Source organism: Salminus brasiliensis, chromosome 13 (genome assembly GCF_030463535.1).
Source record: "Salminus brasiliensis chromosome 13, fSalBra1.hap2, whole genome shotgun sequence".
In the NCBI taxonomy this organism is placed as follows: Eukaryota; Metazoa; Chordata; class Actinopteri; order Characiformes; family Bryconidae; genus Salminus; species Salminus brasiliensis.
The window spans coordinates 28,545,801-28,571,673 of record NC_132890.1 but is presented as its reverse complement, the minus strand read 5'-3'; the positions used below and the strand labels follow the sequence as shown (position 1 = coordinate 28,571,673).

Genomic DNA, 25,873 nt, shown 5'->3' with positions numbered 1-25,873 from the left:
AGAGGAGTTTGAATTTGAGCAGCTTCTGCTGCCAGGAGGACTTCTCCTGATGTGATGTGGGGATCTGCAGGAACTGGTGGTGGGTGCCAGTTCAATTCTGGGGAGATTAGCATGAGGCTCCTGAGTAAACAGAGGGCGCTACATCAGCAGAAAACACAGCGAGGTGTAGATCACAGCCTGATCACTCCTGAAGAACTTGACTTTAGCAGCTGAGTGTTTAGATCAGTGTTGGAGTAAAACGCTGTAGGAGTGGATTAGTGCACAATTCCAGAGAGAGGCAGTAAAATCGATGGATAAGAAGCAGATCGACTGTGTTTTGCTTTTGTTTCAGTTTTAGAGAGGCAACCGCTGTTCTGTTGCACACCTGCAAAATAAGAGATAAAATAAAGCTTGAACTTTTGTAAAATACTAGCTAATATTAGTAATTATAATGTATTATTAGTCATATTTTGAGTAGATAGCTACACTGCTAGCCCTAAGACATCTAGACAAAACACCACAGTAAAGGTATCCAGCAACCTAGCTAGCTATGAGCTTTAACTACGTGATTTAAGATGAAACTAGCTAACAGCATTCATTAAACTGTCGGTTTCTTTCGGACATACATTCCCACTCACTCACTGCCTTCTCCAAAGGGGCTCTGCTCTTCGACGGAGACAGTCTAGATTCATGAACTTTCACCCTGGCCCATAGCTCCTGGACGTCCCCCAGCAGTGGCCCAGTGATGTGTGTGGGAAACGGAACCCGCTCCTTCAAATGCTCCTGAATCTGCTCTGATTTAGTGAACGGCAAGTACTCTGCTGAAGTCTCCACATGTTCTTCATATGTCACAGGCCAGCCCACCTGTAGCACACACACAAATACACACACAGATCATTTCATTAAACGGCCATAACAAAAATAATATAGCTATATATAAAAAAAAAAATATATATATATATATAGATATATATCGATGTTGTTTCCAATCACTATTAGCTAGTTAATAAAATAAAAGTTTTTACATAACTGCGTGTGTCTAAGTTATGTAAATAGCATTGTTATTATTCTTACTATTGTGAATCGATTACATTATATTTTTACCAGTCCCTGATCGCGAATAAATTGCTCCAGTGTGTTTAAAGGCTTTTCTGCCTGTTTCTCTTTTTCTGTCTCCATCTTTATTTACTGACCGTTTGCTTGGTTGCTTGGCAACAGCACACAAGCCGTGACAGTTTCCGGGCGCATAGAAGTATTTCCTGCGCGTGGACAGCGCAGCGGCGTGCACTGGTTTTCCGGTTTAAAGGAGTTTACTTTCTTAAGGATTGTTATTATTATTATTATTATTATTATTATTATTATTATTATTATCATGGCTGCTGTGTGAGTGACGGTACAGGAAGGTAAGTGAGCGCTTCTCGTTGTAGCTGCTGTAGAGATACGCTGTAAGTGCACCGCTTTGGGAACAGACACGTAGCTGTATCACTGTATTTTGCACTCCGGGAGCTCTGTCCTTCAGCTGTGGTCATATTTAACATTCAGATGGGTTTATGTGGTAGGATTGGTACTGATGGTCTGATGTAAAACATGGCTTTATATCAGCAGACTGTCAAAATACTGAGCATGAACACATTCAGGGTGGGTTTGATGTGAAATGGTTTATTGTAGAGACACATGCACACACTTAAATTCTTTACAGTATTGGTAAAAAGAAACCAGGCATCACAAAAATAACAAATATAGCGATCTTATTTGCTGTCTATAAACACTACTGACACAGCACAGGTCTACCAATAAAGGCTTGTAAAAATTAGAATGAAATAAATGAATATATGTTGCTTTAATAAAAATTAAGTATTTGGTATTCATAAAATGTAGGCTTTGATTGAACATGTTGTGGTGATCAGATATTTAACACTCAAGTGACTTGGATACATCCCCCTTATAAACTTTCAAATAAATGTGTGTTGTTGTAGTCAAGTATCTAACTGGCGTTGGGTGTGTTGTATTAATTATTAATTATTTATGTTTTAGTGTTAAAGATCACATGGCGCAAGCTCCTCACCCACACCGGAATGGACGGCCGGAGGACTCCGGATGCACCAAGAGCCCATTGGAGGGTCTTGTTCTAGCTCCACACGCACCGCTGGAGAGCGCACAATCAGCCGGCAGGATGAAGTGTCCCACCTGCAGCGGCTCCAGGATGTTCTACTGCTATACCTGCTGCTGTCTTGTGGGAGTGAGTCCAGAACATGTTCCCACTGTGAAGGTCAGCCACTAACTAGGTCATCTTTCTAGGGGGCTTCAGTTCTGGTTAAGGACTAGCATGTTTTAGTGACTTTTCATGCAACTAGTGTGTGTGAGGTGAAGGTTGTATTTTTGTCCAACTGTGTCCAATATTTTGTCCATCTGTTTCTCTGCATATTAGCTAACCCCTTTTCACCCTGTTGTTTAATGGCCAGGATCCCACAGGACCACCACAGTGCAGGTATTATTTGGGTGCTAGGTCATTTTCAGGGCTGCAGTGACGCTGACATGGTGGTAGTGTGTGTTGCACTGGAACGAGTGGATCAGACACAGCAGTGCTTGCACCCCTAGCTACTTTGTCTAGCCTGTAGATGTAAAGTCAGAGACAGAAGCTCATCTGCTGTTGCACAGTTTGTGTTGATCATTCACTCTGTTGGCTGGATATATTTGGTTGCTGGACTGTTCTCAGTCCGGCAGTGATGCTGAGGTCGGCAGGAGCGCTGCTGTGTCTGATCTACTCGTACCAGCGTAACACACACAGTATCACTGCAGTGCTGAGAATGACCCAACACCCAAATCATACGCACTCTGTGGTGGTCATGTGGGGTCCTGAGCATTGAAGAACAGGGTAAAAGGAGGCTAACAAAGTATGCAGAGAAACAGATAGACTACAGTCTGAAATGATAGAACTTCGAAGTGGTGCTATATGGTAAGTGGAGCTTATCTAATGGACAACGAGTTCAGAAATGAGGTGGTGTTAATGAGGTATGAATCTAGTGGCCTCCATTTATCTACAGTAGCTTTTGCTGTAGATCGGAACGGAGAATAGTGAGATTATTAGTGTTTATATGTATATTTAGACAGTTCTGGCTGTATTTTCAGCTGCCTGTGAAGATCGACATCATCAAGCACCCAAATGAGACGGATGGAAAGAGCACTGCAGTTCACGCCAAAATCCTTGCACCAGACGATGTCTCCATATACACTTACCCCTGCATCCCGGATCTTGATGCACAGGCACAGAACGTATGAGCTCCGTTGACTAACAGTATTGTTGACCACTTAAAGGGTAGAGATATGTGAGGGAGGCATTAAATTCTACAAAAGACTCCCATTTACTACTACAGTAATAGTATTTTATTCCTTAGACTTGTATTATTATTGTTGTATAATTATAACTATATATACTATAACTTCTTCGTTATTACAGAAGCTAGGCTGTAAGTTTTGTTGATGGAGTATGAATCTGTGCCTGCAGGTGGTGCTGGTGTTTCCAGGGCCAGATGCAATGGCGGTGGAGGAGCTCTCCAGTTACTTCTGTGAAGCTCGACAGAAAAGAGGAGCGGAGAGTCCAGTGGACGACAGGAGAGTGAAGAAACTTAAAGTGGAAGAACAGAGAGAGAGCTCGCACACAAACACCTGCACTCCAGAACACACAGACGTCTCACAGAAACACACCTGTCCAGTTCAAAGGGTCATCTTCATCGACAGCACCTGGAATCAGACCACCAGGATCATCACAGATGAACGCTTGCAGGGTATCACTGCAATCCATCACTCACAACTTTATACACTTGTTTGGTGGAAGACAGGGAAAATTTAGATTTTGCTTCTTTAGTTTTACATTGGAGCAAATAGGCTAATGTGCCTGTACCCCACCAGTCAGCTTGGAGCTAACTGCAAGCCTAATTCATCACATACATACATGTTCACTGTTTCCTGAGAGTCGTGTTAACTGTAAACTTGGGCTGAAATCCGGAGCAGAGCTAAACACAGTATTAGCCTGAATTCAGTCCGTAGTTTAGTTTACAAAAAAAGATGCTAGACAAATGCTTCTAATAAACACTGGATTAACTCTAATCATCAGTCAATTCCATTTGTGTTTTAACTCCAGTAGAAATATGAATAAAGGACTTCTACTTTTACTGGAGTGATAATTTACAATCTATATAAATGACGGTAGAAAACATGGACAGCACAACGGAAGTGAAGCAACCACGCGTCTTTCGCTTCAACTGGCTGGTTGCAGTATGATGTGAACATCCCGTTATGTTTCAGAGACGGAACAGGCCATTTTCCAGCTCACTAATCCGTCTTTCTATCTTCAGTCTAATTCTAACAGTTTTTTTCTTTCCCCCCAGAAAATCAGTTTATAAAACATTAGAAGGTGGGGTTACACTTATGAGTTTTTGAAATGATGTACAGCCTTGGCTGTAACAGGCCATCTGCAGGATCTGCATTGCACCCTTTCTATTCATTACATTAAGAAGCTGAGTTGTAGTGAAACTTACATGAACTACACCTTTACTGCTGTTACTTACTAGACAAACTAGGTATCTGCAAAAATCTACATTGCTTCTGCACCTGTAACCTTACTGAAGACAGTCATGAGACATGCTTGGTCTGAGAGATGGGGGCGGGTTTACCAAATGAGTCTATGAAACTACATTAGCCTTCTAGCTCAAGTGTGCGTGATTGTATAAGCTTCTATTACTTGTTAGCTATTTATTGTATCTCTCTCTCTCTGTCTTTGTCTCTGCAGCTTTACCACAGGTGGAGTTGAAGTCTAGGAAAACATGTTTTTGGCGTCACCAGAGAGGTTCTCCAGACACGTATCTGGCCACTATTGAGGCCATCTATTACTTCTTGAAAGACTTCCATGTTCACTGTTTACTGAGAGAGTATAAGGGAGAGTATGATAATCTACTCTTCTTCTACTCCTTCCTGTACAAGCTCATTAACAAGGCCAAAAAGGAAGCTGGGAAATCATGAGGACTGAGTGCTTAGTGTATCTATTACACCATGTGTTAACAGTAAGCGAGCGTCAACAACATAATCACTTCGCATTACAATCAGTAAAGCTATCTGAACCCGCTGCGAGAGTGTCTTATCTCAGCTAATATGATATTTAATTCAACCACCTTCCATCCAAACAGGGCTAATCCTGCCAAAACCCACGAGTGTGAATTTTTTATTAAGAGTTTATTAGGGATATTACAGGAACAGTTAATGCCCCATTCTCTCATTTTCTCTGTGGCTATTGTGTGCATGATATTTATACAGATTAGATTGGAAAATGGTAGCGTATTCTGTTAATTAGTCATATATAATCAGCTGCTGACCACAGGAAATGTACTGTAATTCTAAATATCCAGCAGAAGTGTTTTCTGTGGCTGCCATGGGAGCTGAAAACACCCACAGTGAAATACAACTCTGCAGTAATATTCAAATATTTTTATTTACAAAGCAATACATGCAGTTTAAACTGCTGTCAAATTCTTAGCAAGACAGATTTGGAAGAGATTGTTTTCATTGTTTCAGTTTTAAGGCACTTTTATTGTGAATAAACGATTGTTTAAAAATAAAAATCCTCAGATTTGATCTCATTGCCATGTGGCATAGGTGTGTTGTGGGGAATTTAGTAGTAAGCCTCTCTGATCTTGGCTTGTAAGCTGTCACAAGTCTTCTTTGCATCCCCCAGCAGCATGGAGGTGTTTGGTTTGTAGAATATGGGGTTATCCACTGCTGCGTAGCCAACACCCAGGGTTCGCTTCATCACGATCACCTGTAAAAGTACAAAACACACTGGGTAGAGCATGTCAGCTGTTTAATTAGCGAAACATGGGCTTTGTCAGATTTACTTACTGCTAAATATATAAATGCTGAATAAGTTTTAGCAAGTTGCTGAACAATTTGTAGTGTACACTGAACAATTCAGTCATGGCAGTAAGACTAATTGTCAATTTTGAATACTTCATAATAGATCATTCTGACAACATGCTGAGTAAGTCTGAATAATAGTAGATTCTGAATAATTCATAGGGGATAATGAATAATTCATAGTACATTCTAAATCATTCATAGTACTTACTGAATAATTAGGGGTTGCTGAATAATTTGTATAATCAGAATGTCTGTGCATCATTATAGGGTGCTTCAGAGTATTAGTTTGTCAGAATGGCTGTGTGGATTGTATGCACATTTATATTGTCTCATAGAGTGCCCCCTATGCTTCCTGTAATGTATTACAGTCTGTCAGAATGCTCATGTAGAATGAAGTATAGAACATTATGGAACTTTGTGGATTAATGTTTAGAGCCGGGTCTCAGTGTAAGTATGTGCTGATAGTCTCTGACCTGTTTGGACTTCCACACCTCCAGCACAGGCATGCCTGCAATAATGGAGTTTGGATCCTCCTGCGCAGCTGAGTTCACTGTGTCATTGGCTCCAATCACAAGGGTCAGATCAGTTTCTGTAAGAAACAAAATACCATTTGCATGATTTAATATGCACCTGAAAGCAGCCATCATTTATTTTTACACTAACAAATTCAAAACAGCCCCTTAGAAACAGACTGTTTCTGTTACTGTGTCTTTAGGACTGATATACGTACATGAGCTGTGTTCTGATTAGCTCCCCTGTATTAGGCCTCATTCAAAAGCAGGCTGGACTGAAACTCTTTCAAAGTTAAAGGTAGAAGCTAACTGCTGTAGACTGACTGAGCAGGACTAAATTGCTTTAGGCTGAGTTGTTTTTTGTAAAAAAAAATCTAATCTAATCTAATCTAACTGCTGTAGACTGAACAGTACATTTTAAATTTTAATAAAAAGTTGTAACTTTTGTGGTTTGGTTTTATAAGCTTTTCTATGTTTAGGAAGTAATTTTGTACAAAAGCATCTTTATTTTTTTGTCAGAAATGTCAAGCATAACCTAACTGTGTTCTCATATCTTCACAATTTTATAGTAAAAAGAAAAACCTTTATAACCTTCAATGAAAAAAATATGTAAGTTCATTTTGGTTCCATTTCTATTGATCCATTCTTCATGAAGCTGTCAAAAATTCAAAAAGTTCCTTTTTTTTGCAAATGTGATGACAAGTAAAAGAGGTTCCTTTGAAGAATTAAAATAGTCCTTTAATCTTCGCTCTTATTCTAAAACATGGACAATTTGAAGAAAACTTATTTGTGAGCAGATGTGAGGCACTGGAAGCTGCACCAAACCTGATCCTCCAAACCCGACCAGTGGAGGATTGATTCACACTCTATCACAAATACATAAACACTGCATGTCTGTGTGCAGTCACATAATAAAAATGAATTCTCACAAAAGCAGAGATCAGAGTGCTGGATTCGTCCACGTGCATCCAAACGCCCACTGCACACACATTTAATATTGTTTGGATGAAACGAGTTTGAAAGCTCAGACATTAGCATCAGCTCTAACTGATTAATGGATAGACTGAGTGAATCAGTCATTTGTTTCTCTGCTGTGGTTGATGCCAGAATATGAATCTTTCACCACAGTTTGTTTCTATAGCATTGTTAATAACAGAATATGCTTTTTTTTTAAGTAATAAAAACTACAGTGGATAAAGAACCCATGTGTAAAGACTTAGTGAAGGTTATTAAACATGCAATACTGATTAATGTGCTCAGTTATTGAAAACCAAAGAAAAACTGGTAGGTGAAAAGGTAGGTGTGCAAAACACTTGGCCAGTGTATGACTTGGTGAATGAGTGGATGTGGGGGCAGCTCACCAGGGAAATCCTCGTTAATCTCATCCATCTCCAGAACCACATCGTAAGGAACTCCAGCTTCAGCCAGCAGCACATTCAGCTGACCGGGCATGCGTCCGGCCACTGGGTGGATACCAAACCTGAGCAAAAGATTGAAATTAATTCAATCAGTAATTACGTCCACATATGTTTACTTCTGTGTGATAGACAGACCTAGATATAACAGAGAGATGCCAGAGTTGTTACTGAATAATTCATAGTGGATATTGAATGAGTCATAGTGGACATTACATAATTAATTGTAGTTACTGAATAATTCATAGTGGACACCAAATGATTTAAAGTAGTTACTGAATCGTTCATAGCGAATACTGAACAATTCTTAGTAGTGCATAGTTGATGTGGATGAATTAATGGTGGCTACTAAATCATTTATAGTAGACATGGAAAAATACATAGCAGTTACTAAATAATTCCTAGTAGTTTCTGAATAACAATAGATGAAACTGCATAAACGATAGTAGTTACTGAATAATTAATAGCAGATACTGTACAGATGTCAATCAGTTTCTAGTTCTCTAGTGTTGTAAGTTTTCCTTTTTTACATGGTAAGTGTGATTACTAAGTTGTGTGTACAAGTCACAGAACTCAGTCCTATACTTGTTGAATCTTTAATTTGGTGGCTTTAATAAAGCACCATTTTGAAGCAACAGCTCACAGTAAGAGCTAGCCAAAGCGTCCACACAGCAGGGTTAGTTTAACATAATGTTCCAACCAAGACCAGCTTGGACACAGAGTTGGACACAGATTAATCACTGCAACAGTTTCCGTTCACTGATCATTTTTGTTGGGTGCAAATATCATTATGTGTTTAGATTGGAAAGCTTGTTTGCTTCAAAAAGCACAGAATTGTATTAAATTAATGGGGTTCATATGTATTTACCAGACTGTTTAGAGACTTTTTAGTGACCCCTCAGTCTGTTACAGTTAACTCTACCAGCACTCACTCTGCGGCTGGAGCTGGAAATACAGTTTCTGTTTTCATTTGTAGCACAGACTTTTGCTCAATTTACTTTTCAAACTATTTAGAAAAACTAAATGTTAGTTTATGCTCTGGTCTGTCCTGCCCCTGTAAACCTCAGGAGCTTTGTATTCTGACCTTGGGCCACAATGTAAACACTGGGCTGGCTTACTGTGTGTTACACTCTGCTGTTGAGCTGTGTGCTGTCCCCTGCACTCTCTCTCTCTCTCTCTCTCTCTCTCTCTCTCACACACACACACACACACACACACACACACACACACACACACACTACACTCTGAGCCCCCAGAGGGCCTGGTTCCCGCTGTCCTTCAGACCCAGGCTGTGTTTTTCACCGCAGATATCAGACCCAGATGTGTTTTGTCCATTTTTAAATATAATTAGTCTGGAGCTCAGCGGTGCTCATGCTGTTGCACTAGAATACATTATTCCTGGAAGTTGTCTTTACACCCACTAACATAAAAGGTCAGTGGCTTAGATGGACCTCTGGATGCTGTCCAGCAGACCACTTTCTCAAAGAGATGGGGAAATTTGTGTAATTTCACAGGGGCATGGAATGGGACAATTTTCCCTGACTTTTTAATTTTATGTGAGATTGTTTTTATGGGGTTATGGGACTGCTTTTTATCATGTTTTGTTACTGAGATATTTTAGTTGCAGCAACAGGTGACAAGCAATAAAAACTAGGGATGTCCCGATCCGATCCAGGGGAACATAATGTTCTGTTTTACCAGCGGGAGAACGTCACACTTTTATTTGTTTTTAAACCACCATTACACAACGCATTCAGAACCAGGAGGAGGTAATGCTAATGCTAATACACACACACACACACACACACACACACTATAGAAACCAAAATTACAGCACATTCACCCACTATAAACCACTTATTTCACACCAGTAGACCAACAACAACAGAGTGTGTACCACTACACAAACACACATGAAGCGCCCTGACTGCAGTGTTTAAAAGAGCTGGGAGCTGATTGGTCAGGGAGGAGAGTCAGACTGCATTATAAGATATTAAACACACTATTAAGCAGTTATTTTAAGAATAGTCAGTCCAAAATTTCTCATTATGTCTCACATCCTTAATGAGGATTCATCTCTGTACTAGATAAGTATTAGAAAATATGATGTTTTCCTCCTGATAATAATATAGACTAAAGGTGAGATAAAGAGAGAGAGATTAATTACATAATGCATAATTCTGTTCTTGGTCATTTTAAACACTCACTGGAAAACAGATTTCTAATCATTTCTCAGACCAGCTTGAGAAATGGTTTGGATTGAGTAGAAGATTCACTAAAAGTTTCCAAAGCAGGCAGAAACAGTGCAGCATTTTCCTACACTTAGTAAAAAATTAACATCCCATCTATTAAAGATGAAGATCCGCTGTGTGTATTCAGAATTTGTGATTAATATATACATAGCTACCACACCCTGAGAGAGAAGAGTCCCACACGGTTTAATCATATTCCTTTGTGTACTATATGTAAATATATGTATCATGTTATTTATTTACTTTCTTTCTTTTTTTCTTCATACATTATTATTAGTAGTAGTAGCAGTAGTATTTAGAGTACTTTCATTCTTTTACTTGCTGTGGCAACAGTTGTTAATTGTAATTCATACCAATAAAGCTAATTTAATTTAAATTTGAGTAACAAAGAGAGCGAGAGAGAGAGAGAGAGAGAGAGAGAGAGAGAGAGAGATGAAAGATAAAAATAGAGAGAGTTAAAGAGATATAGATATACACGTGATCAGAGAGAAAGAGAAAAAGAGAGACATACAGTCAGATGAGAAACAGATAAAGAAAGATGAGGAGGCATAAGCAGAGAGATAGAGAGAGACACAAAGAAAGAAAGAGATTTAAAGTGACTGGAACTTTGGAGCATTTTAGGAGCAAAGCTGTTTTAAACCTCTTAAACCCCACTGCATAGACACACGGGTCTCAACTACGTTACTGCTACGGTCTCCAAATATTTCCTAATGGTTTCTGCATTTGGACAAATAACTTAATAATAAATCTAGAGGGTCTGGGGCTGCAGCCCAGAGTACTGACCCCTGGTCCTCCAGGGGATATGGGGGGTGGTTTACTTCAAGCCCCCTGCAATCAACAGCGTGTGAAAGATGCTGAGTGACATGAAAAGTGTCTGAGTTTATTTGTTCACCTTATTCCCTGTTTCAGATTTCGTAACAGCAGAGAAGGAGACAGAATGTGGTGTGCGTGCCAGCACTGAGAATATCACCAAAAACACACATCTGGTGTCACCAAATGATGACACGCCACATTGCTGTTTATCGCTGTGTCAGTAGCCGACCACAGGAACATAACCACCCTCCCAGGTGTTCAGAGAAGGTGTTTAAATGATTTCTGGGAATTAAAAAGTAATATCTCTAAATTGAGATTGATTTAACCTTTTATCAATTGGCAGCCATATTGAAAATGAGGCCATTTTTGGACTTCTTTGTAATTTGTTCTTTGTAATTACAAACACTGGAAAACAAAAGAATGGATATGAATGTGTGTGATTTTGAGACTTTGGAACAAGTCTAGAAATGAAAACTTGATTTCTAGTGATTTCTCAAACCAGCCTGGACAGCTGAACTGGCTTTGCCTAGGTGGAGAACTCTAAAAGTGGTGATCCCAAAGAGTCGTGAGTGTTTACCTGACAGTCTTGTCCTGCTCTTTGAGCATCTTCACCATGTCAGCAATTGGATACTGAGCTTTGGCTGCACACAGACCCCAACCTGAGAGAAAGACACACATACACAGCTGTCAGAGTGCTCCTGTGTGTTTATGTGTGTGTGTGTGTGAGAGTTGGTAATGAATTAAAGCTGGGAGTGTGTGTGCTATCGCAGGATGCACAGAGGTCACGTCTGTTTAGATTTAGTGTTTCAGCCTCAGCCTGGAAAACAGTGTGTGTGTAGAGTTCAGGGGAACTCCATTTGATTAGATTCAGATTGCGGTGTTTCCCAAACTGCTTGTGCAATCCAGCGCAGCAGGAGGAGAGCATGACACACACACACACACACACAAACACACACACACACAAAACATCCTGACCTGTGGAGTGTGTGTCTGTGTCTGTGTGAGGGAATACAGATGTAAAGTGAATCCCTCAGAGACCGTCACACCTCACACTCTGACCCTTAGAGAACTGAACCTCTTTCTCTCTTTCCCACTCACTCTGTCTCTCTCTCTTTTTTCTTGCTCTCTCAATATAAAATTTTCCACTCTCAGTTTATTACTCTTTATCTGTCCCTCTCTCTCTCTCTCTCTCTCTCTCTCTCTCTCTCACATGACTCATGTTCTACTCTCACTCTTTATTACTCTCTCTAACTTTCTGTATCTCTTTCTCTGTCTCTCTCTCAGTATTCATTTTGTACTCTGACTCTTTAATGCTCTCTCTGTCTGTCTCTCTCTCTCACTATTCACTGTTCCACTCTCACTCTATATTACTCCCTCTATCTGTCTCTCTCTCTCTGTCTCTCTTGCACTCCCTTTAATACCTTAGATAGTTAATGTGTCTAACATAAAGAAATGGCGCCCTCTGTTGGTTTTGAGCTGTAGCAGTTAGAAGAACATAAGAGTGTGTGTGTGTGTTTGTGTGTGTGTGTGTGATACCAGGGGTAATGATGATGCTGTTGGCCTCCTTGATCATCTCAATGGTCTGCTCCACGTTGACCTCAGTGTGTGTGCCCACAATCTCCATGGGTTTGCCACCGAGGGTGGAGGTGGTTCCATATCCACCAAGAATGACATTGGGCAGAGAGCGGTTCATTGCCTGCCACAGAAACACACACACACACATACACATCTAAGCATGGGTGTAGCAATTAGCATCATTTGTAAAGTGTAATTTATGTCATAGAAAAAGTAACGTTATTGACTTAAAATAATGTCTAGAACCACAGTGGAACTGAAAAATTAATGACTGAAATAGAACTGAGGAGAAAGGAAAGCTCAAACCCAGCAGAGTTTTACCTGAACATGGAACATGAAATCATTTGTATGATGCTAATTAGTGGCAGTCAGTTTACGCACCACACACATGATGTATGAGAGGATGGCACCGGATGATCCAATCAGAGCGCCCACGATGGTCATCAGGTTGTTGTCAAGCAGGAAGCCCTCGGCACAAAGCGCCCAGCCGGAGTAGCTGTTCAGCACTGTGATGACCACTGGCATATCAGCACCCCCTATGGCTGCAGTCAGAGTTACACCCTGCACACACATACACAGGTTGCTTTTATTCCTTGTTTATACATTAGTTCTGTCCTGCAAAAAACTGTGACATAATTTGAATCTGTTAGTAGTTACTTACATTGTGTCAGTGTATGAATAAAACTAAATCTTTTTGAAATTAAAAAAAGGAAAAAATGAAACACGCTTTTGTTAAAGTCCTTTATGTTTGCTGTTCAGACAGATTGTAGTACACTACAGGGATCGAATGGGACGCTCTATAATTCTCTATAATTATTTTAATATGATCCACACACAGGGGTGATATGGCTTTTATTTGATTGAAACACAGATTACAGATAATTCATTATTTTTTTAGCCAAGCAACTACCCTTCAAACTTACCATGACCCCAGACAGGCCGGAGACCATGAGCAAGCAGCCTAGGCCAGTTGTGTAACTGTCACTCAGCATGAAGGGAATCATCCCGCCCACAGACGCTGCTAACAGAGACGCGTTTAGCATGTGGCGCCCAGGAAGCAGCAGAGGAGCGGAGTTCAGAATACCTATACACACACACACACACACACACACACACACACATAAAATAAAGGTCATGAAGTAAGTCAAAATAATGAAAACATTTTTCATAATTATGAGATACCAAGTCTAAGATAACTAGACTATGTTTCTGAATCATAATTGTGAGAAGAGTCATATAAAAGATATAATTTATGAGCTATAAGGTGAGAAACTTTCTTTTTATCATAAATAATTGACTAAATATGCCTGTTTCCTGACATGGGATTTATATGTATCTGTGCTATCTGTGGAGAGTCCAGATGGGTTTCATCAGAACACTGTTCATAAGAGGTGTATTTGGAGCCTTTCTGTTTCATCAGAATTAAAAAAAATTATCAGGAAACAATTCAGGAAATAATTAGGTGAGGAGTCTTTGATCTCCCTTTGTTATTTTGCCAGTTAAATTATCCTGATTCTGAGCATGAAGCTTAATGACTCCCTCTGCTGGCCTACATCATCAACTCCTCTCAGAGAGAGAGAGAGAGAGAGAGAGAGAGAAAGAGAGATGGAAACAGGCTGTAGAGTTTCAGTCTAATTGAAACACATTGCAGACTCTCAATGTGAGGCAGTGGAGACAGAATAAGGACACACATGTTCTGCTTTTTAGGAAAACACACACAGTAGAAATGTCTTGCAATACCTGACCTATCGTGACTCTACTGCTAATCTCTGTGATTCTACTGCTTGGGAGCTATTTTAGGTTTAGTTTCTGTATCTGAAGGGCAAACTAACATAAATGTGTCTGATGATCTGGAGTAAATCAGAATTTAGAAATCACACCTTGCAGTTTGCCGTAGGCGACAAGCGAGCCACTGAAGGTCACCCCGCCGATGTAGGTGCCCAAGTAGGCCACGGTCTTCACCACATTAGCGGCTGGGTGAATGTCCAGGTGTGGGTGCTCGATCATGAACTCCGCAATGCAGGTGAGCACAGCAGCCAGACCCACCAGGCTGTGGAACGCAGCCACGAGCTGAGGGAGGTCCGAGATCTCAATCCTCTTAGCGATGGTCAGACCTGGAAGGTATTTCACAAAACAGAAAAAGGAGTCAGTGGGAAACCTTGAGGACCTTCTATATGTATAGAGAAGGACTAATTATTTCTGGGAATTACAAAATATCTCGAATTTTAGAATTTTAGTCGTTTTCTAAGCTTTTTGGTAATAGTCCTTACTAAGGGCGCACTCACACTATGCCTTTTTGCCTTTGTACCATGCCTGACCACGATTGTCCCCCCCTCTCCACACCCTCCACATACACATCATCATCATGCAACTTTTTGGGTTGAAGAAAAGTGTTGCTATCTGATCTGCATCACCTACACAATTTGGACTGTGCATGCACAGAATTACTAATTGTGCATGATTCTTAGTTGGAGCTGTTCGGGGCACTCTGACATGGATTTATCAATTATGCAATACAGCTTTGTCTTGTTATCATGCTGGTTCACTGTACCATGCTCCTCAAATAAACCAGGCTTTAGGAGGGAAACATGCTCAGTACACCCTAATACTATCCTTATAACTTCAACATGAATGAATGAGCAAATCTGTCTCTAGGCTAAATAATAATATATCATTGTTGTCAAACAAAAATGTTGTATCTTTAAAACAGCAAATTTACAGAACAAAGAAATAACCTTGGGAGGAAAGTGGTTAAATCTCACACTGCATGGCTGTTATTGAGCAAACACAAATGAGGCTGTAACAAATCATTTCTCAGTCTGAAGCCAGAAAAGAGTATGTGGTTCGAATTATTTGAGCAGGCAAAACTCCAGGCTAGCCCTCCTGCCTGTCATCACTGCGGAATTCATGATAAACACACACACACATACACACTTGTCTCTGACTGGAAACTCTAAAGGAGAATAAATAAATCATCACAGAAATCTCCTTTCCCAATAAGAATCAGCCAAATGCAGCTTCTATAGTTGTTGTAAAATCCAAGACATGGCCTGTATCTGCAGCGTTTACATACATGCTTTAATGAACAGCCGCTCTGGGGCTGATGAACTGCTGTGTACTATAAAGTCATGCAGACTGTTTTATGAACTGTTTCTATATGGCATGTCGAACACTCAGGCTTGTCTCTGCTTCATGAATGACACTCAAGGACTTGATTGATTGAAGACCCGAGTGATTACAAAGCAATGTGCAACACTATTGTTATCAGATGGTTTACTTTTCTTCCTCTTTTCCCACAGTTTCTGAGATATTGACTCAGTTCCAACTCTGTTTGGATTGATGGATGGGGAATGATGTGCCTGTATACAGCTTTTTGATCTGTTGTACTTTTGCCATTTTTTCAATAATTTAGCTGTTATGTGATTGTTTCTCATAAGAATCAGTAGTGCAACCTTGCAGGCAAATTTGTGTACCCCAAATTTGTATTTCTGCATGGTCTACGGGGGACACCAGAGTAACTGTCTAGCAACTACAGAGCAACCACCTATGTCACCATAGCAAGTGCTTAGAAACTGGATAGAAAGCACCTGGGATATCAAAGCAACTGCTTAGCAACCAAATAGCAACCACCATGCAATCACATAGGAACCACCTGGGTTACAATTAAAAACTGCTTGGCAACATAAAGGCAACCACCTAGCAACTCTATAGCAAACACATGGGAAACTATAGCAACTTTTTAGCAACATTATAACAAGCACTTGAAACAGCAACTGCCTTGCAAGCCCAGCCAATCAGGTCACAGCTCATTTACAACGACAAAGACAATCACCATTTGTATTGGACACAGATGGAATTCGCTTCCATTCATGCAGTGAACACACACATACACAAACAGTGGACAGTAAAGGCACATGCCCAGAGTGCTGCCTCCATACCCATACCCTGACACCACTGGCCCCATATATTTACTCATATGTCTTAAAGTCACATCAAAAGAAGTCTTTTTAATTGTAAGAGACAAAGAAAGGTGGGAAAATTGTCATGTCGTGTCGTTTAAATTAATTATGGCTGCTTTTGGTTCATGAACCCACACAAGCATTATAAGCACAGTTTACAGTAAATATTGGTGTGGTAATCAGTTTTCAGCAGTACTTCCAAATCCTCTATCAATTTCTGCCCTAAATCTTTTGCAATGTGGTGTTCACTGAAGACGTGCAGTAGATCACCTGTTTCATATTTGTATTCATACTATGGCTTTCATATTTACATACTTAAATTAAAATTTAGATGGGACCAAGAGTATGCTCTGTGTTACCTAGAGTTCCTCCTGTCGCCATGGCAAGGGACATCTGTGACAGAAGCTCCGGGGACGGTTTGAGCGCACCCAGTGTGGCGGCGATACCACCGGTCACTCCGATCATGCCAAGGGCATTTCCAAGACGACTGGTGCCCTGGGCAGAGAGACCAGCCAAAGCACCCACGCAGCACAGCCCGGAACCCAGGTACATCATCTGAACACAAACACACAGAAATAGCTGTTAAAGGTAAAACACTTTTTTAAGCATTAAAAGATTGACTCCAGAAGCTGCACCTTATTCTTTCCATATGTAAGGTGCTCATTGTCTAAGCTCTAATTTGATATATAAAAAGACAGGATCTGTGTGTTTACCACAGGGTGAGACAGATGAAACCAGGAATAAGATTTATGAAACACTGTTTATTGCAATCAAAGGGAAATCCAGCTTGGACCAGGAGCTCAGATTGACTGCAGGGGCCTACAACACCATACCAGATTCATAAACACACACACACATACACACACACACACACACACCTGCTCAATGTTGTAGCCACTGCTGAGGGATGCCCCATATCCCCCCACAAACACAACTCCAGGAATTGCGTAGAGGTAGTTATGCTCTGGGGGGTCTGTGGGCCTCTTAAACATGTCCAACATCCGTTGGGTGATAAGAAAACCACCTGAAACAAACACACACACATACACACACACACAATATTCACTTGCAACATGCCCTGATGACCCACCTAAAAAAAGACTAAAACTGATTTCACTAGAGAACAGAGAGAACTTTGTATAAGTGTGTGTGTGTGTGTGTGTGTGTGTGTATGCATGCGTGCCTGTGTTGTATACACACCTGCAATATTGATAGAAGAAACAAAGGCAGCCAGCAGAGCAAGAGACTCGGGCAGAGTGGATGGAGTGAGACCCCCACCCATCAACACCAACCCACCTACTGCAGTTAGACCTACACACAAACATCATCAGCAACATCATTATCCCATCACCATTCTCACCATCACCAACATCATCACCTTTCTCACAAAACTCATAATCATCACCGTCATCATTATCATCATCACCACCATCACCATCCTCAGCAACATCATCATCCCAAACATTGCCATTCTCATCCTTCATCATCACCACCATCATCATAGTGGTATTGAATAAGTCATTACAGTAAGTTGTGTGTGTGTGTGTGTGAGTGTGAGAGAGAGAGAGAGAGAGACTGACCTGAGATGGCGTTGGTAACGGACATTAGTGGAGAGTGCAGAGCAGGGGTGACTCCCCACACTGTGTGATATCCTACAATGCCAGCGAGGCCAAAGGTTGTCACCATCTGTGTAAATGCTGCGTTGGGGGAGATGACCCCCAACCCCAGGACTGTAGACACACCTATACACACATACACATACACTGTATACACACCTTCTTCACAGTATTTTCCAAATATACAATTTATCACAATATATTATGATTATTTAAGATAGCCAGAGTCAAAATGAGTGGGGGAGACATTAGACCTCCTCCTGTGAGTGAAGCATGAAATTAACCCTGTCATATCGCTACAGTGACCATCTGTGATCTACCATATCTGTGTGATATAGAAATACCTGCTGTGTAAACTCCAGCTGATGTCATAGTTCTCCTGAATGGTGAAATCTCTAACTTTTTCTCCGCCTCCAGCTCTGCTACCGTTTTCTGTTTGGATGGTGCTGGGGGAGGGGTTGTCTTGGGCAGGGGGGCGGGGAACAGATTATGGCCATCCTGCAAACAGGTAGTGGAAAACAATTTCATTTTTTGAAATATATATGTATATCTACTGTATTAGGAAGCCTAGCCTGCTTTCTGCCTAGAGATGTGGCATTAGTGGCAGTACGATAAGATGTATTGGAGGAGTAATGTGCTAGTCTTCATGTGCTGGTGCTAGTGACAGGGGGAGTTTACGTTAACAGGAATTGGGTAATTGGTCTTCCAAATGGGGTAGAAAACAGAGTAAAATTAGAAATACCAAAAAAAGAGGGAAAAGCATTGACCACTTAAACAGGGTGTTCTTGGGCAGATAAGCACATGAGTCTTGTGTATGTACTGACATGCATGACCACGGTTCCTCTGATCACATGCTCCAGTGTGCCATAGTCAAACTGGTCCACAGGCTGGAAGTGGAAGAATTCTTTATCTGGGCTGATGGCCTTCAGCAGCTTCAGAATGTTGTTGGAGTACAGAGTGCTGGCCTGAGTGGCCATCCGGCTCGGCAGGTCAGTGTAGCCTACATGGGTCACTCCCTTGAAAGAGAAAGAGAGAATATGTTTTGTAAATGCAAAAGAAAAATACCCACATGCAATCTCTGTGTATCAAGCATCAAAACTGTAAATCAGTCTGGATTAGAGCATCTGTAAAATGCTATAACTGTGTGTCTGTGTGTGCATTTTTGTGTTTTGTGCTGTGTGTATGTATAGGTCTGTTTCTCCAGTGCATAACATTAGAAATGTATTAAATGCATTTCTGCACCAATGTAACAGGTTAAAGACTGCATTTAGCCTGTGTGACATTGTAACACTGAGGTTCTGAAGTAATACAGCATCTATGGTTTCAGCATCTTTAAGCTAATACACAGTAAACTCAACCTTAATAGTAAATTCTATAATTCATAAATCATTTGAGGTACTAAGTAAGAACATGGTGAGCTGTGTGCATATCACAAATGATGTTGTCTCATTTGTGATATGCACACAGCTCACCATGTTCTTACTTAGTACCTCAAATGATTTATGAATTATAGAATTTACTATTAAGGTTGAGTTTACTGTGTATTAGCTTAAAGATGCTGAAACCATAGATGCTGTATTACTTCAGAACCTCAGTGTTCTTTTAAAGGGCCCATATCATAGAAAACTGAATTGTCCCCATTGTTCATCAAAGGGTAATGTTTTTGTTTGTATCTGTGTGTGTGTGTGTGTGTGTGTGTGTGTGTGTGTGTTTTGACCTTGTGAACATGAAGTTCTCCAGGTCTTGTGGTCTCAATGTTTCCTCCTGCTTCAGCAGCCAAATCCACCACCACTGATCCATCCCTCATACTCTCAACCATCTGTCTGGTAATCAGCACTGGGGCTTTCTTACCTAACACACACACACAGTTACGCATCATTTTTCAAAATTTTCTGCATGGTTAATATTTATTAACCTTTAGAGTCATCAGAGTGGTTTGTTCTAGAGAAATGTTTTTTTTTTTAATCAAATATCAATAAATAGTAGAGGGATAAAGAAATCTGTTTCTATACAGTGAATCATTTCACACCAAAGCCACTGTGTGTGTGTGTTAACCAGGAATGAGTGCAGTGCTGATGACAATGTCCACTTCTTTGCACTGCTTGGCGAAAAGGGCCATCTCAGCCTCTATGAACTCTTTAGACATCTCTTTAGCGTAGCCGCCGACTCCTTCACCGGACTCTGCCACTTCCACCTCCAGCGGCTCCGCTCCGAAAGACTTAAACTGCTCCAGAGCTGCAGGTCTATCAGGACAGGCAGGGAAGATCAGATCAGATACATTAGACAAATCACACTTACACTCAGAGATCACACTTACCTGGTATCAAAACCTCTCACAATGGCTCCCATAGACTTAGCTGCTCCTGCTGCCGCCAGACCAGCCACTCCACCGCCAATCACCAGCACCTACACACACACACACAAGTGTTCCTATGTCATTTATTTCACATTTCTGCTGGTGTGTAATGAGAAGTTATGACTGAATAAATGTGTATGTGTTTTGACTAAAACATGTGTTAAATGTGTGCTTATTTGTGTAAATACACAGATCAGCCATAACATTAGCACAGCTCAAGTGAAACACTGATTATCTTCATCATATTACATATCTCAAATCTACAGTGGCATCTGTCAATGGTGGATATATTTGGTCACAAGTGAACAGTCAGTTATTGAAGGTGATGATGTGTTAAAAGCAGAAGAAACAGGCAAGCATAAGGATCTTGACAAGGGCCTAACTGTGACGGCAAGGCGACCAGGTCAAATCATCTCCAAAATATCAGGCAGGTCTCATTGTTTTTTTTCTGCAGTGGTGAGTACCTACCAAAAGTGGTTCAAGAAAAGACAACTGGTGAACCAGTGAGAGGGTCATGGGCACCTAAGGCTCATTGATGCTATCCATGGAGGCCCCACCTCATAATTTACAAGACTTAAAGGATCTGCTGCCAATGTCTTGGTGTCAGATACAACAGAACACCTTCAGAGGCCCGGTGGAGTCCATGCCTCGAATGGTCAGATCTGTGTACTCAGTATTAGGCAGATTGTGCTAATATTATGGCTGATCGGTATAAATGTGTGTGTATAAGATTTTTCACAAGTATAAGTCTCTGTGTGTGTTGCACCTTTGCTGGAGGCACTTTCCCTGCAGCTGTAATCTGGCCAGTGAAAAAACGGCCAAAGTGGTTCGCAGCAAGGACAACAGCCTTATACCTGTACAAACACAACACGCAGTCTGTTACAGATGGCCGTTTTTTTTTTATTTTTGTGTGTGTGTGTGTGTGTGTGTGTGTGTGTGTGTGTGTGTGATGTATCCCCCTAATATGATGCTGGAGTTGTAGCGCCTTGTCCAGTAGAGTTTCAATCTAAATCTACTACACCTGACTCCATAGGCTTGGTGTTGAAATGTGTTATAGACAAGGAGGTGGGTGGTAAAATATGGAACAGCATCACAATTACAATCCTACTGCAAACTGACCTATCCATACAATACACTTACCGTTATTCATCAGACTCTCTTAGAAGCTCCACTACTACACTACTACAATAGCAGGTCACCTACACAGACTGCCAGACTCAGCTGCTCCAGTAAAGTAGTCTAGGAGCTAAATTAACACAATATATTATAATTAAACCTAGAAAAGGAATAAATGTTAATGCCACAGAAACTCAGAAATTCAACACATTAAGTATATGTACTCAGAGAGATTAAATAGCAAATACCAATAGCAAGTTTGTGTTGATTTTAGGCACAGTTGATTTTAAATATGTGTTTAAGTTAAGTAATATGTACTTAATAATACATAGCAAATTTCCTTTAAATTAGAAATAAGGAAAAACTACATTTCAGAGGTGTGTGTTAAATGAGCTAGAATTGACACAGAATAAGAGAGCACCTGATGCCATAGATGTGTAGAAAAAAGGACATATTGGATATGGGCTCCTTAATCCAACTCTATAGTTGGAGTTTTACAATAATATAATCATAAAAAGAAAAGAATGATGAAAAGCAGTTGTATGTCGTACCCAGCAATGTTGGCCATGGAGCTGAGGGCATCGTATCCTTGGGCGATGGTGACCCGGGGCACCTGGTCCATGGCCAGCACTGTGCTCTGTCTCTGGGACAGTTTCTCCATCAGCTCGGGGTTCTGTGCTGGGTAAATGAAGCTGACCAGTGTGGAGCGTGGCTTCAGCAGCTCCGCTTCATGGACACCCAGTGCTTTGTTAAACACCGGTCCGCGCACCTGTGCAGGTAGATCATCATTTCATCATCAATCTATTATTAATATCAGTTATGTAGTATCTTCTATGAACGATTCAGCAACTGTGAAGTAAACAGTATTATTGATGCATTATTCAGTAAATTACTCAATAACTGTAAATCATTCTGTCAACTATGAATTATTCAGTAACCAAAAGTATTATTTAGTAAATACTATGAATTATTCATTGTCTCCTACAAATTATTCAGTATCGCCTATGAATTATTATACCATAAATTATTTAGCAGCTACAAACTATTTCATACATTTAGTACACAGTACACATGAATTATTACAAATGTGCTATGAACGCACCCCGCCTAAACAGGTGTGTGTTTCTCACCTTTAGAACCAGGTCTGAGCCGAACGCACCCTTAGTGTCAGTGATGGTGGCTCCCGCAGCTTTGTAATGGTCATCAGAGAATTTTGCTTCTCCTCCAGCTCCAGACTCCACCTGCACACGGAACCCCTGCTTCACCAGAGACTCCACTACCGCCGGGGAGACCGCCACACGCCTCTCATTCTGCACGATCTCCTTTGGCACCCCCACCAGAACATCCTTATAGCGCACTCCTACAAATCACACACACATACAAACCTTCAAACACAGGTACACACTTATGTAACCTTAAATGCACACCGCACTCTCATTCAATGTCATTCAGTGTGATGCTCTATAGCTCTCTGTCATTCAGTGTGATGCTCCCTCTTATTCAAAAATGTAATTTTTTCCCCTCTCTCTCTCTCTGTTGTTCAGTGCAATGGTAAATGTATAGTAGTCTGTGGTTTACAGAATTTTGTAGATAAGATGGTGTCACCTTAACCCTCATCCATCCCCAGGTTGGAACCACAATGCAAAATGGGGAGACCTAACCAGCCGATGGGAATTGTTATGGACTGGGAGAAAACCCCAATAAAAATCAAGCAGTATTAAGAAAGACATGAAACAGGCAAGACAACAGGTAGTTATAGTAATATATAAGCATAATACAACATATTACACTATACTAGTATGTATAAGTATATAGTAATATAATTGAGCCAGTGAGTAAGGCGGCCTGTGCCCTGCCTGGCACCGGTCTGCCTCACGGCTCAGCTTTCACATTTCTCCCCATAACTGGCATGGCGGCCTCCACTGACTGCGGGACATTATTAGCAGCTGGCTGGCGAAAATCCAGCAAAGCCCGGCCTGCACCGAGACACAGCACAGAATAATCCGAAATAATGATACATACAAAAACACAGGGATTCTGGCAGACTCCCTGCACAACACACACTCAGGTGCAGCAGATCATTCAGAGCGTAAAGGCCTGAAGGGGGAATTCATGGCTATAGCGGTCAGTTTGGATTTCACCTTTATCTGACCTCTCTTTTATAACTGCTCGTACATTTCCAGAGTACAAGAACAAAATGTACAGCAGCTACCAGTGTTCACCTATAAGACATTTAGTTAAAAAGTCAACATGAGTTAGGTCAGCATGAGTTAGTGTGGTATGCACATCCAAACAAAGCTTTCGGCTGCTTCAGAATGACCTTACATGAACCAGAGATTGCATTATGTGTGTAAATGAAGTAAAAGTGCATATGTTAGGTGTAAAGGCAGTGTAAGTGTAAAAATGCAGTTTATATAAAGTGTCAACACAGTGTAAAAGTAGTGCACATGTTTAAATGCAGTGCAAATGTGTAAAGGTGGTGTAAATAAGTGTAAAAGTACAGCGTCAAAGCATCTATAAAGCAGTCTATAAATGCAGCATACACAAAGTGTCAAAGCAGTGTGTGAGCAGTAGGAATGTATGAATGCAGTGTAAATTAGTGGCAAATCAGTGTAAAGGCAGTGAAGAAGGTACAAGTGCCACAATGTGTATGTGTGTAAAAAAGCAATGTAAAGTGTTAAGGTGTGGTGTAAAATCTCCCATACCTTTAGCAGCCTGTTGGTTCCACAGTGCAGGGGCGGTGTGGAAATGTTTGATTTTCCACAAGGCCTCCTGCGACAGCAAGGGCACTCTACGGAGCAGCACGGACATGCCTCATACACTCCACACACACACTATACACTCTCCTGACCGTGCCGGCCTGCGTCCTGTAGGCAGAAAAACTAACGCAGCTCTTTTCACTCAGACACCTGTGGTCATCTTCTTCTTTCTCTAGCTCTGGGTAAGTGTCTCTCTATCTCTTTCTCTCTCTCTGTCTTTCTTTCTGTCTGTATTCTGTTCTTGTTCTCAGAGTCGGTCTCAGCCTGCAGGCCTGCCCAAGGCCCCTGTGACATTAGAGGGAGAGCAGGACACAGCCGGCTCACACACACACAACGCGAGAACTCACAGCATGACGAAGAAATGGAGCACAGTGCCAAGAACCTCTCACATATACACACACACACAGGGTCTGCAGTCATGCTCATAGACACAAAGCAGAAAATGATCCCATGGCAACTGAAATCATCTTAAATCTGTTCTAAAAATCTAATATGTCTCATTTTGAGATTGTTGTGTGAATATTATGGGATTATTTGACTTATTTTTATCTGTCTTAAAGTAACATTATGTAGCAATTTACCATAAAATAGCAGCTTCAGACTCCAAATTCAAGATACTTTTGAGCTCTGGCCCTGCCAGAAATGAGTACCCAATAACTGCAATGCAACAATTTGCAATCAATACACAGTTCCTAAAACCTGAGTGTAGAGATTAAGATAGCAAGTGTGTTTCTGCTGTTTGGACACTCAGGGGGAGTTCATTCCACCAATTTGGCTCCAGGACAGAGAATTATAAGGATACTTAGTACAAAGCCTAGTCCTGGTATCTGAACGTCGGCTTTCTTCAGAGAAGCTGCATGCAAATATTTAAACCAAACAACGCAAACAATGAATTATAGGAATTCAATGTCTACTAGTGTACACTGTTCGATACATTTTGGGATTGTAACAGTAAATGCTGCACTGCATTTTCAGACACCACTACAAATGGTGAAACTATATAAGAACTATACAAACTTACATTGTGAATGGGGCACAGTTTCAGACACAGCTACTGATTTTCCTTTCATAGAGGGCTTAGGGAAACAATCTTACATTGGCTTTGTTTACATCACAACAACAACTCATAGGAGCTGCACAGCATAGCATAGCCTAACCTAGTCCTACTGGATAGTGTTGATGTGCTCACTGAGTACATGAGTCTTCTTGTTGTCCAGTTGGCACAGTATGCGTTTAGCTAGGTCTGTCAGGGTAAGCTGGCCTTTGCGCAGATACCACACTAGCGCTTCCTCTGGTCAGTCTCCTGCTCCTTCAATTGGTGATCCACCCAGATGGCTATCGTTGGCTTTAAGACTTTTAGCCTTGTTTTTATATTCTTCCGAAGTGCGCTTAACCTCAAAAGGCTTTTGCGCTAGTAGGTGAGTTGTATGTAAATTTTGGGGGCATAAGAATGAGGGATTTTTAACACAAAGTATGCCAAGGACAAGTACAAACGCCCAAGCACAGGAGGATGCTGTGCAGTTATTTTGCAATTGGAACAGCAGCGTCCTGCATGCTGTCCTGCTAGCAGGACCTCACGTCTTCAACTATGAAGCAAATGTTTTAAAGTAG

The 25,873-nt window shown here is 41.0% G+C and overlaps 2 protein-coding genes across 3 annotated transcripts; one reads left to right on the top strand and one right to left on the bottom strand.

Annotated features, from left to right (window-relative positions):
* The first annotated feature begins 1,234 nt into the window (after positions 1-1,234).
* On the top strand, positions 1,235-6,847 carry dtwd1 (DTW domain containing 1). 2 transcript variants are annotated; one of them, XM_072694958.1, is made up of 5 exons: positions 1,235-1,382; positions 2,014-2,248; positions 3,109-3,252; positions 3,485-3,764; positions 4,769-6,847. In XM_072694958.1, the coding sequence occupies exons 2-5, from the start codon at positions 2,027-2,029 to the stop codon at positions 4,996-4,998; spliced, it is 876 nt and encodes a 291-aa protein (XP_072551059.1). In that variant the 5' UTR covers positions 1,235-1,382; positions 2,014-2,026; the 3' UTR covers positions 4,999-6,847. The 2 variants fall into 2 exon arrangements, with proteins under 2 accessions (XP_072551059.1, XP_072551058.1); XM_072694957.1 differs by lacking the exon at positions 1,235-1,382 and having other exon boundaries at positions 1,402-2,248.
* LOC140574891 (NAD(P) transhydrogenase, mitochondrial-like) lies at positions 5,446-24,571 on the bottom strand. Its single transcript, XM_072694956.1, has 21 exons — positions 24,209-24,571; positions 22,634-22,863; positions 22,055-22,272; positions 21,154-21,241; positions 20,349-20,437; positions 20,087-20,274; positions 19,749-19,882; positions 18,856-19,047; positions 18,376-18,529; positions 17,996-18,157; positions 17,616-17,726; positions 17,294-17,439; positions 16,775-16,970; positions 14,337-14,570; positions 13,380-13,540; positions 12,838-13,017; positions 12,418-12,577; positions 11,459-11,540; positions 7,763-7,881; positions 6,363-6,478; positions 5,446-5,791 (listed from the first exon to the last, which is right to left on the bottom strand). Exons 1-21 carry the CDS (start codon positions 24,312-24,314, stop codon positions 5,645-5,647), a joined length of 3,213 nt encoding a protein of 1,070 aa, XP_072551057.1. The 5' UTR covers positions 24,315-24,571; the 3' UTR covers positions 5,446-5,644.
* Between the last annotated feature and the right edge of the window lie 1,302 nt (positions 24,572-25,873).

Excerpts from the sequence above, each read along its gene's own strand:
- LOC140574891 (XM_072694956.1), bottom strand. The coding sequence starts at position 24,314 with ATGTCCGTGCTGCTCCGTAGAGTGCCCTTGCTGTCGCAGGAGGCCTTG. Across the intron at positions 16,971-17,293 it reads GTGGCTACAACATTGAGCAG|ATGATGTACCTGGGTTCCGG; the intron begins GTGTGTGTGTGT and ends GTTTGTGTTCAG. Across the intron at positions 7,882-11,458 it reads GAGCAGGACAAGACTGTCAG|GTTTGGTATCCACCCAGTGG; the intron begins GTAAACACTCAC and ends TCTTTTGCTCAG.
- dtwd1 (XM_072694957.1), top strand. The coding sequence starts at position 1,940 with ATGTGTGTTGTTGTAGTCAAGTATCTAACTGGCGTTGGGTGTGTTGTA. Across the intron at positions 3,253-3,484 it reads TTGATGCACAGGCACAGAAC|GTGGTGCTGGTGTTTCCAGG; the intron begins GTATGAGCTCCG and ends CTGTGCCTGCAG. Across the intron at positions 3,765-4,768 it reads CACAGATGAACGCTTGCAGG|CTTTACCACAGGTGGAGTTG; the intron begins GTATCACTGCAA and ends TTGTCTCTGCAG.